At 41.1% G+C, this 12,264-nt stretch overlaps 1 protein-coding gene across 10 annotated transcripts in view; it reads left to right on the top strand.

Annotated features, from left to right (window-relative positions):
• LOC133505701 (inactive rhomboid protein 2-like) overlaps positions 1-12,264 on the top strand; it is a 60,724-nt gene that overhangs the window by 43,844 nt on the left and 4,616 nt on the right. For 6 of the 10 annotated variants that reach the window (XM_061829046.1, XM_061829041.1, XM_061829043.1 and 3 more), the window contains 6 exons: positions 447-532; positions 655-718; positions 816-910; positions 1,024-1,099; positions 1,198-1,298; positions 5,137-5,290. In XM_061829046.1, coding sequence (XP_061685030.1) covers positions 447-532; positions 655-718; positions 816-910; positions 1,024-1,099; positions 1,198-1,298; positions 5,137-5,290 — 576 coding nt within the window. Of the gene's footprint in view, positions 1-446; positions 533-654; positions 719-815; positions 911-1,023; positions 1,100-1,197; positions 1,299-5,136; positions 5,291-6,099; positions 12,255-12,264 lie in introns of those variants that run through there. The other 4 variants (XR_009796319.1, XR_009796320.1, XR_009796318.1 and 1 more) reach the window with 4 other exon arrangements.

Raw genomic sequence — 12,264 nt, 5'->3', positions numbered from 1 at the left:
TTTGCTAACAGCAGGGGTTTTCGCCTGGAACTCTCTTGTAGATCTTTCTTATGGTAGAGTCATGAAGACTGACCTTAACTGAGGCCTGCAGGTCTTTTGATGTTCTTTGAGGTTCATTTGTGACATCCTGGATGAGTTGTCATCGCATTCTTGGAATCATTTTAGTTTGTCGTCCACTCCTGGGAAACTTTGCCTCTGTTCCAGGCCCGTTGATAGCTGGGATAGGCTCCTAAACTCCCGTGGCCCTTGTGAGGATAAGCGGCTAAGAAAATGGATGGATGGAATAAATTGAATTGTCATTTTGTATTTCCTTGGGTTGTTTCTGAGTTATTAATAATGGTTTGATCATTTGAAACCTTTGTGTGTGTGATATCCAAAATAAAACAAATCAGGAGGAGGGCACGTTCATTTTCACGGCACTGTGTAATCAAACGAACGTTCTGCAGGAGACATTGGCCACTTTCATAAAATGGAACAATGAATTTGTGGACAACTTTAGGTCCTCTGGCTCTGTCTGTCATCAGGATCCCAGGTGAGCATGTGTATTTCTGTCATAATGCCATTAGTAGTTTATCATGATAATCTAATCGGCTAACTAGGCTTGTAAAATTGGATGGTATTTTCTGCAATTTGATCGTGTGGTGTGCTCTGAAGAATATGTGAAGAGCCTGCATCTGCAGAGCCGCACATGTGGCCAGATGACATCACCCAGTGGCCGGTGAGGAAATTCTGATATTGTAGAGAAATTATTTTACAATTAAAAGCATGCACATTTTTAATCTGTTATTGTGCCATGCGTGGTTGTGTGCATCCAGGTGTGTACACTTCCCAAAAGGTGGAACCATACAGGCTACAGACATATGGACTGTAACATCAAGGGGCGACCTTGCTGCATTGGCACTAAGGGCAGGTGAGATGTTGACACATATGCCTTTTGACTCACCTGGGCGCCTGCTGATTTAATTTTGAGATGAGATGTTCAGTGTGAGTTTATCACCCTGCCATTATTTACTCCTGCTGTAGGTGTGAGATCACAACCAGGGAATATTGCTCCTTCATGCATGGCTACTTCCATGAGGATGCCACACTATGCTCACAGGTTGTGTCTGTGTATATGCTTGCATGAGTGAGTCAGTGTGCACTATTTACATGCTTGTATCTGAGTGTTTTTGTGATTAATGTGCCAACTTTTTACAGGTCCATTGTCTGGATGATGTTTGTGGCTTGCTGCCCTTCCTCAACCCTGATGTGCCTGATCAGTTCTACCGTTTCTGGCTGTCCCTTTTCCTCCACGCTGGGTATGTTCTTCCAAAATTTATTCTCAAATGTCCTTTTTTTTTTTTTTTTTGTCTCTGAAGGTACTTTCATTGATTTACCGTAATTTCCAGAGTCCACCGGATTATAAACCTCACCCTGTACATTTGTAAAGGAAATACCATTTGGTACATACATCCACACCTGTGTAAAAGACGCAAGTGCCCATATTGAAACCCACATTGAAACACAAGATATTTACAAAGACGGTACACAGAAAGAGTTTTCAAAGTTTTAATACATTAGCTTAGCTTAACATAGCAACAACATGGTAGCACGAACAGGGCTGGTTAAAAACAAAAAAACCATACCAGTTAAAAAAAAAAAAAAAACAACAGTTGCGGCAGCTACACAGTAGCAACATGGTAGGAGAGCACTAACAGAGCCGGTTAAAAAAAAATACCTAAATCACTGAGACGCAGCAGTAACACAGCAGAAACACGCTAGCACCTAAAATTTTCATTTTAGGTGCATGTTCACGATGAGAAACATAATCTAAAATGTTTTTACTGGAAATCGAGAAATCATAATGGAGGATGAATTTAATTCTATGTTCCTGCTGCAAATAAGAATTTGAACACCTGTGAAAATTAATGTTAATATTACAATTACAACACTGTATTATTATACAGTAGCTTTTGTTTGCGATTGCTGAGGTCAAACGTAGTTTTACAGCAGGTTTGCACACACTGCGACAGAGATTTTGGCCCATTCCTCCACACAGATCTTCTCTAGATCAGCCATCTTTCTCGGCTGTTGCTAAGAAACACGGTGTTTGGTTATCCTGACAGTGTGCATTGTCATGTTTGAAGACCCAGCCACAAGCCATCTTCAATCCTCTACCAGAGGGAAGCAAGTTGTTCCCCAAAATCTTGCAATACATGGCCCTGTTCATCCTCTCCTTAGTACAGTGCAGTCGTCCTGTCCCATGTACAGAAATCATCCCGAAAGCATGATTCTTCCACTCCCATACTTCACATTAGGGATGGTATTCCTTATTCTTCCCCCTCCAAACGTTCTGAGTGGCATTAAGGCCAAAACGTTTTATTTTGGTCTCATCTGACCATGTATCTTTCTCCCTTGTCTCCTCTGGATCATCCAAGTGGTCATCGGCAAACTTGAGATGGGCCTGGACGTGTGCTCATTTAAGCAGGGGAACCTTCTGTGCCATGCATGTTTTTAAACCATGATGTCTTAGTGTATTCCCAAGAGTAACCTTGGAAAACTCTGTGCCAGCTCTCTTCAGGTCATTGACCAGCACCTCCTGTGTAGTTCTGGGGTGATTCCTTACCTTTCTTAGGATCATTGATACACCACGAGGTGCGATCTTGCTTGGAGCCCCAGTCCAAGGGAGATTGACAGTCATGATTACTTTCTTCCATTTTCTTATAATTGTTCCAACACTTGATCTTTTTTCACCAAGCAGCTGGGCACTTCCCCCGTAGCCCTTTCCATCCTTGTGGAGGTCTACAATTTTGTCTCTAGTGTCTTTGGATAAGCTCTTTGGTCTTCGCCATGTTAGTAGTTGGAGTCTTACTGATTGTGTGGGGTGGACAGGTGTCTTTATGCCACTAACCATCTCAAACAGGTGTTTCTAATTTAGACTAATAAATGGAGTCTAGGTTGACTTTTTAGTGCCAAACTAATAGGTCATTGAGGGCCTGAATTTTTGCTGACTGGCAGGTATTCAAATACTTATTTGCAGAAATAACATACAAATAAATTACTTAAAAAATAATCCATCCATCCATTCTATTCTTCTTTTCCTTTGGGCATGTCATCTTTCCATCTAAGTCTATCTCGTGCATCTTCCTCTCTAACACCCACTATCCTCATGTCCTCCCTCACAACATCCATCAACCTTTTCAATGGTCTTCCTCTCGCTCTTTGCCTGGCAGCTCCATCCTCAGGACCCTTCTACCAATATACTCAGTCTCTCACCTCTGACCATGTGCAAACCACATCTAAGTCTCCACTCTCTAACCTTGTCTCCAAAACATCCAAATTTGGCTCTCCCTCTAATGACCTCATTTGTAATACTATCCAAACTGTTCTCTCCAAGCGAGAACATCAGCATCTTCATTTCTGCTACCTCCAGTTCTGGTTCCTGCTGTTTCATCAGTGCCACCGTCTCTAATCCGTACATGATGGCCGGCCTCACCACTGTTTTATAAACTGTGGCCATCATCCCAGCGGAGACTCTTCTGTCACATAGAACACCAGTCACGTACTGCCAGCTGTTCCACCCTGCTTGGACCTGTTTCTTCAATTCCTTACCACACTCTCCATTGCTCTGTATTGTTGACCCCAAGTATTTGAAGTCATCTACCCTTGCTATCTCTACTCCCTGGAGCTTCACTCTTCCTCCTCGCACCCCTCAAATTCATGCACATATATTCTGTTTTACTTCGGCTAATCTTCATTCCTTACCTATCCAGTGCGTGCCTCCATCTTTCTAATTGTTCCTCCGCCTGCTCCCTGCTTTCACTTCAGATCACAATATCTGTGAACAACATAGTCCAAGGGGATTCCAGTCTAACCTCATCTGTCAGCCTATCCATTAATACCGCAAATAGGAAGGGGCTCTGCGTGGATCCCTGATTGCAGTCCCACCTCCACCTTAAATTCTTCTGATACACCTACGGCACATCTCACTGCTGTTCTGCTGCCCTCATACATGTCCTGTACTATTCTAACATATTTCTCCGCTACACCAGACTTGCAAATGCAGTACAACAGTTCTTCTCTTGATACTCTGTCATAGGCTTTCTCTAGGTCTACAAAGACACAAAGTAGCTCCTTCTGACCTTCTATTTACTTTTCCACGAGCATCCTCAAGGCAAATAATGCATCTGTGGTACTCTTTCTAGGCATGAAACTATACTGTTGCTTGCAGATATTTACTTCTGTCCAGAGTACAGCCTCCACTACTCTTTCCCATAACTTCATTGTGTGGCTCATCATCTTTATTCCTCTATAGTTTCCACAGCTCTGAACATCACCTTCGTTCTTAAAAATGGGGACTAGCATACTTTCCCTCCATTTTTCTGGGATCTTCTCTCCCGCTAGTATTCTATTGAATAAGTTGGCCAAAAACTCCACAGCCACCTCTCCAAATTGCTTCCATACCTCCACTGGTATGTCATCAGGACCAACTGTATTTCCATTTTTCATTCTGTTCAGAGCCTTTCCAACTTCCCCCTTACTAATCATTACCACTTCCTGGTCATTCACACTTGCCTTTTCTACTATACCGTCTCTCCCATTTTCTTCATTCATTAACTTCTCAAAGTACTCTTTCCATCTACTTAGGAAACTACTGGCACCAGTCAACATATTTCCACCGCTATCCTTAATCACAACGGGCAGGAGGCAGGGTACACCCTGAACTGAGACAAACAGCCACACTCCCAATCACACCTAGGGGAAATTTAGAGTGTCCAATTAATGTTGCATGTTTTTGGGACAATGGAGGAAACCGGAGTGCCCAGAGAAAACCTACGCAGGCACAGGGAGAACATGCAAACTCCATACAGGTAGGGCCGGGATTAAACCCGGGTCCTCAGAACTGTGAGGCCAACGCTTTCCAGCTGCGCCACTGTGCTGCCTTGAAAAATTATTCATTGTAATTTTCACATTTTCTTAGATCATCTTTCACAGTGGACATGGACCTAAGATTACAATTTCAGACCCCTCCATGATTTCAAAGTGGAAGAACTTGCAAAATCGGAGGGTGTTCAAATACTTATTTTCCTCACTGTAGCCTCTTTGCTGTACAGTACATAGATGTGCCATCCTTAAAATGATTTTGTCTGTATTTAGGTTGCTACACTGTGTGGTAACAGTAGTGTTTCAGATGACCATATTGAGAGACTTGGAGAAGCTGGCTGGTTGGGTGCGCATATCCATCATTTACATCTTTAGTGGTATCACTGGAAACCTTGCCTCTGCCCTCTTCCTGCCCTACAGAGCTGAGGTTGGTTTCTCTCTTTTGAAAATACACATTCTGGTCAGTTATATATATACAGACCCTTTCCAAAAAGATAGAATATCATGGAAAAGTTGATATTTAATTCCATTCCAAAATTAACTTTCATAGATTATAGATTCAGGCCCTAGAATTGAATCCATTTCAAATATTTGTTTATTTTCACGTAATTTGGGCTTCCTGCTCATAAAACCCACGAAATCAGGAATTTAAAAAAATTAAGTTTCAAGAAATCTTTCCAAATTTTGCAAGCCATAAACTAAATAAAATTAAATTAAATATTGTCACATACAAATCATCTACTAAACTCTCCAGTTTTGTTCCATTGTCTTAGTTGGGTTCAATTTGGCAAAGATTGCAGACTTGAGAATTGACCAGAAGACAATCATTCATAGTTTCCATCGGGTGAGTAAGCCACAAAGATCCATAGCTCAGGAAGATGCCTGTTCAGAGTGCTGTGTACAAGTATATCAGTGGAAAGTTGAGGGGAAAGGCAAAATGTGGGAGGAGAAGATGCACCAGCAAAAGAGATGACCGTGGCATCAGCAGATTATTAAACAGAAGATTCAAGAATCTAGCAAAGATCCAGAAAGAGTGGAATGAGGCTGGACTCACAGCTTCAAAGACCACCACATTTAGACGCATAGGGAGATGGGTTACAACAATCTGCTTCCTCGGGTCAAGACACTTCTGAGCCTGAGCCTATGTAGCCAGACCAAGGAGAAGAAGGACTGGACTGTTGGCCAGCTGTCCATGGTCCTCTTTTCCAATGAAACTAAAGTGTGCCTTTCATTCAGGAATCAAGGCCCATGGGTTTGGAGGAAGACGGGTGAAGAACAGAACCCAAGTTGCTTGAAGTCCAGTGTGAAGTTTCCACAGTCAGTTCTGATTTGGGATGCAATGTCCAGTGCCAGTGTTGGTAAACTCTTTCTTAAATCCAAGGTCACCGTAACAGTCTCCCAAAATGTACTTCAGGACTTCAGGATTCCTTCTGCTAAGGATCTTTATGGAGATGCAAATTTCATCTTCCTGCAGGACCTGGACCCTGTTAAGACTCCCAGAAGCACCAATCAGTGGTTGACTCGTCAGCCAATTTGCTGGATCTAAACCCCAATGACAATCAATGAGGTATTATCAAGATGAAAATGAGGGGTACCAGACCCAAAAACAAAGAACAGACAGCAAGCATCAAGGACATCTGGGCTTCCATAACTCCCAGGCAATGTCACAGGCTGATGGCTTCAAGGCCACAGCACATCGGGGGAGTGATTCAAGCAAAGGGATTCCCAACCAAGTATAGAACATTGCCCTATTGTTTTAAAAGTACAGTGGAGCCTTCCGGAAGTCGCTTCGTAATGTGAAACTTTCATAAGTAGAAACGCATTTTACATGTAATTACTCATTAAATTCTTGATCAGCAAATTTACTGTTTTCTGCTTTGTGCTATTGTTGGGATACTCACTCACATCCTGCTGGTCCAATCAATATTAGTGTTAGTAATATATTTTGTAGACTATCACACGATTCTTCACTTTAAACTGCTCCCTTTGCATAATTGTCATTGCACTAATAACGGGAACTGCAAACGGTTAAAGAGACTGTGCAAGCTTTACACAATGTGGGACGTTGACTGCTTATCTCTTACCTGTTCTAAATAAAGAAGATTTTACATCTTGCTCGACTCCTATAAGGAATAGTTCCTATAAATAGAAATGCCTTTTGTTCTTTGTTGTTGTTACTTTGTTGTTCTTGTTGTGTTTGTCGTACCAGGGCAGCACCGACTGCCAGACAAAAATTCCTTGTGTGTTTTTACACACTTGGCTAATAAAGCTGATTCTGATGTAAATAGCCCAAACCATTCCATTTCGTCAACACGTCTTTATTTCTGACTGACGGAATGGTGGCTGCTTCCTCCTCAAAGCCACCAACTGCTCCTGCATTGTCATGTGTTGCATCGCCTCCAGACTTTAGCTTCTCCCTCGAAAGATCCTTGTGGTGAACCAACTTGTCAATGTCATCCTTAGCCTTTCTCAGCGAAAATATTTCCTCAACTTCAGGTTCAACCTCCACTTCGAACCTCTCAAGTTGAGCAGCAGCAGCAGCTATGAAGCCACTTGCTTGCACGTCTTTTTCATATTCTTCGACAATTTCTTGTTTTGTTTTGATGGACAAAGCAACTCTCTTCTTCTCCTCACTGGCACTGCCCATCAATTTCTTGGGGCCCATGGTGAATAAGAATGAATAAATCCATGAAAAAGTTGAACAGTGCAAGTGTCCGCAAGCGTATAACAATAGATTCAGTGACAAACATACAATAAGTATGTCACGGATAAAGATTGACTTTTCCATGATATAATTTTTTGAAAAGGATCTAGTCTTACTTTATGCTGAGGTATACATGCTGTTTGTGTGTCCATTTTTTGTGGAATGTGCTCCCTTCAGAATAAAAAGAAACATCCAAACTAGTGACCAAATAAGGCAAAAGTAGTACATAATTACTGCATGTCAATGTGTTCTGGATATTTTTGGCACTGATGAGTGGAACAATTTGTCTCATACCCATTGTTGTTGTCTGTTGTTTTTCCTGGCGTTCCCGGTCATTGGTTTAATGCGGCTTACTTCACCGTGTAGTTACTGGAGAAGGTTTCCCCTTCTAAGGATTATCAAAGGAGACTTGTCCTTCCATCTACACATCACAAATCATGATGTACCAACTGCTCAAATGAACCTTCGACTCGAGATATTCACTCGATAACATTCTAGCATGTGTCCAACTCTGTCACATTGCAATGACAATGAAATGATAATTGAAGTATTTTAACCGTATCAAAAAATAATACCTGGCTGTCTTATTTCTAGCACACCTTTAAACATAGAAAAAAACACACATTTAATCCATTTGTTGAATGCGTCATTTGAAATTTGACAGATTATGTCTGTCATGTTTCCTGCGTAGAGAAACGATACATTTGATAATTTGATAATTACATGTTGATCTGCAAATTGATTGTGGAAAATAATATTTTCAAGTTTACGTACTTTTTATTGTTAAGCCTGTTTTCCCGTGTTTGTGTTTCTGTGTCTGTGAAAGGCCACTTTCTCCTATTTTGGAATTAGACTAAATCCTTTGTGTGGCCAAACAGAGGCCATTGCTAAATGGGATTGTTCACTGTTTTATTCTGAGATAATTCTTGTGTTGCTGAGACTTGCCTGGTACTCATTTTTGTACTCACGCTTTATTGTAAATTGAAAGTTCATCCAGGTACACCATTTAAAAAAAAAAAAAAAAGACAAAATAGTTAAATATTTAAACAATCAACACATTATATATCAATAAATATTGACTGAATACGGATTTAACCATTTCCTACGTGAGTTTTAGTAGGACTTCATATGTGTTGCACTAATTAAATCAAAACTGTGATAACAAGGGTAGGAAAAATTACTCAAACTTTCAAAAAACTTTGAATGGGAGGTGTAGCTCTGGAATTTAGAAAAAAATCCCAGGTCGGAAACTTTCAATGGGAAGTAACTTGAATCCGAACAGCATGAATCACCTGTAAATGTATTTTTATGTCATTTTGAAACACCCCCCCCACCACCACCACCACCATCAGCTTGTTGCGATGTGAGGTTAGTTTGAGTGTAACGCACCTTAACGTGAGTCAGAAATCCAACTGTTCAATTCCTCCAAACTAACCAGCTCACAGGTCTTCACAGACCAGGAATACACACAACAAGCATAATACACGACAGTAAACCACTTAATGAGGTGATTTAAGTGGATTACCTCGTAACTGTGGCGTTAAGAAGACCCTGTGGTGGCTTGAATAAGAACTTTGTTGGAGACAATGACCTTAGGTAGAGGAAGCGAGCATGAGGGCATGCTGACCACAGCACAAGAATTTTAAGCAGAACCCAATAGGAATAAATGGCACTTGTGATAACATCTCTTCTAACAGTTTAATCTGAGCCAATGACAAGTGATTGTGGTGAACGTTTGGAACATGTCAGCCTCACCGGCTGTACTGTGTGGGTGACATGGTCTGCAACATTCTTTTCTGTTCGGAGAAGTTGCTTGTCTTCACTGATTAGCCATCTGCCATTTTACAACCAGGAAAGGCTCCAAGATCAGCCCTGACGTCATTTACACTAATCCTCTCACCTTTGCGAGAATGTTCTCCCCCAACAGAACCAAACGCCCACATAGTCTGTGTGGGTCAACCCGCGAACATAAATGTCATTAAGAAGTGCTTCTCGATGCTGCATTTCTGCTTAATAACGGTAAATATTTATGATGTTATAAGCATGGCGTTGTTTATCCGGTTCTAATCCCATGACCAGTACTCTTTTTTTTTTTTTAAATTAAATTGTTTACTCCCAGGATTAGGTCTCCTAATGATGAACACAATGAGTCAAGTAAAATCAGTGTGGATTTGAAATCTGTTGACGAGCTGTTGTAATAGGCCCTGATACTCTGGTCCACAACAGCATGTGGGCCATTCAAGCTAATAGGTGCCATTTCCTTGTAACGTGCTCAAAGTAAACGTTTTTTTTTCTTGTCTGTTTTATGTCAAATCAAATCTTGTAATACACGTATTGTGTAATGTGTTAGGATAACAGGACTGAGTTAAAACCTAGGGAAATGGCTTAAGTGTGCATTTCAACATTTTTTATAAAACTTGGAATAACCTACAAAAAAATTTATTTCTAATGGATTTAAATGATTATATCAGGGATCCTACACAGGTAGGGAAAAGTATGAATTGTTTGGAAAAATTTGTTTCTCAGAATGTTTCTCAGAATATTAAAACAGCTCTCTTTATAAAACAAAAATGTAGGAATATCTTGAAAAAATATGTCTCAATCCATCATTTTTTCATTTTTTTTCCTCAAGGTGTTTAAAAGCGTAGCAATGTTTCTAGAACAACACACAACCACGGTCTTGGCAATACATGATTCTAATTGGCTCGGAGAAATTAAAACATGCACAATATCAGATGAAAATACACAGCACACCCTTAAAATGTCTCAACTAGTTGCTGTCAAAAATATAATTGTTCCAAATTAATGCACAACAAGTAGATAATGATAATGATAATTAAATTATACAACAAAACATAGCAAACCTGACAGTCGGATTTTCTGTTATGATGAAGTGCTCTGAGGATAGGAAACAGCAAACTTAAAACAGTGATTTCATCATGGACGTTATTTGGTGATTACAACACATTTGATGACTGTGATGCTGCTTAGGAATTGTGGGGAAAATTAAGACAAGGAACAAGACAAAAGTTTAACTCCATAAGATTTGAATCAGCTCACAGAGGAGAAGGATGAAATTAATCGGGGCTTTCCCAATACAGGAACCTGAGCAGGAACTTACTTCGCTACCCTGGTAGCTTGCGTTCCCCCTGTGTCAAAAGAAAAGAAAAAAAAAACCTACCTGTGTGCAGAAGGTTCCACCTGGATGAATTCGTTTCTCCTAATAGTGTCTTATGAGACCTACCAGAAACTCTTTTTGGGCGGGGCTGCGCTGATGCATTTGATTGGTTGACAGACCTCTGTAGATTTTTTACTTTTTCATTCACAGAAACACCATTAATGGACGTAGCATTCCACAAGGCTAGAAATAAGAGGATTTAAATATCTCCATTCATTATCTGAGCCCCTTATCCTCATAAGGGTCATGGGGGCGCTGGAGCCTATCCCAACTGTCATCTGGCAGGAGGCAGGGTACACCCTGAACTGGTTGCCAGCCAATCGCAGGGCACATGGAGACAGACAACAGTCGCACTCACAATCACACCCAAGGGCAATTTCTCCAGTGAATGCAGGTTTTTGGGATGTGCGAGAAAAACCTTGCAGGTACGGGGAGAACATGCAAACTCCACACAGGCAGACTTGGGACTTGAACCCCTGTCCGCAGAACTGTGAGGCCAACGCTCTAATCAGTTGCACTTGCGTATTGCTGACTTGAATACTATATTGAAAAACAAATACTTCCAAACACTGATCTTTGTTTTCCCGCTGAGCTACACTTGATGGACAAGGAGCGTGCCGAAGTCGGCCTTGGCGGCAAGCCGTGGCGGCAGACATGGTGGCGAATTCCGCCACTGGAAGGTACGCCGGCGCCACGGGCTGAGCAGTGAGAACCGCCACCGTCCCGGAAGCAAGGTCCACCGCTGGCCGACGCAGTCCCAATAAGGACCGAAGGGCCAAGCCCAAGTGGGGGGAGTACGTCTTCCTCGGCCTGGCCAGCGGAGATGCTCTGAATGTACAATCCAGTCAGTTGGGGGTATGAAAAACCTTCCCAGGCTGTAGAAAAATGGCATGTTGCTATTGTGCAAGACAAGTCACCAATGTGGCCTCAGACAACAGAGGAAAACATAGCAAAATAGATGCAAATACATAGTAAGAAGTTAAATATTTCATTACATCACACATGGTGAATAAAAGGAATGTGAGCAAATGTTACTCTACAGCTGAATGCCAAAGCATTATGAAAACATCTCTTCGAATAAATTCATATTTAAATGTTAAAGCCTGCAATATAGATGTGATTTATTGTTCTCAAATCTGTTGTAGAACCGTGTAAAAATTAAGGCCCATATCATATTTTCCAGTTGATAAATAACATCAAAAGTGTATTATTTGACATCTCAATAAAATTTCTATTTAAATGAAAAAATATTTAATTTATAAAATATATCAAAATATTCCAATTTATTGAAAGGGACCTGTATCTAATAAAACACCCTGTCTCAAAGTACCCTGACCCCTTTTTGGAATATGTGAGGGAGCGAGGGGAAATGCGCACAAGCGTGGAGAAGAAAATGCAAATGCAACCCAGAAAGCTCAATGCCAGATGTAGATTTGAGTGTGGATGATGGTTCAAGTTTTCGTATGATGTAAACAAGATCTAAGCGGATGATCTCATAGTATGTCTCTCTGTCCCTCCA

The sequence above is a fragment of the Syngnathoides biaculeatus genome, chromosome 9 (assembly GCF_019802595.1).
Source record: "Syngnathoides biaculeatus isolate LvHL_M chromosome 9, ASM1980259v1, whole genome shotgun sequence".
Lineage (NCBI taxonomy): Eukaryota > Metazoa > Chordata > Actinopteri > Syngnathiformes > Syngnathidae > Syngnathoides > Syngnathoides biaculeatus.
The sequence above is the reverse complement of the archived record's forward strand: the minus strand, read 5'-3'. Positions and strand labels throughout refer to the sequence as shown.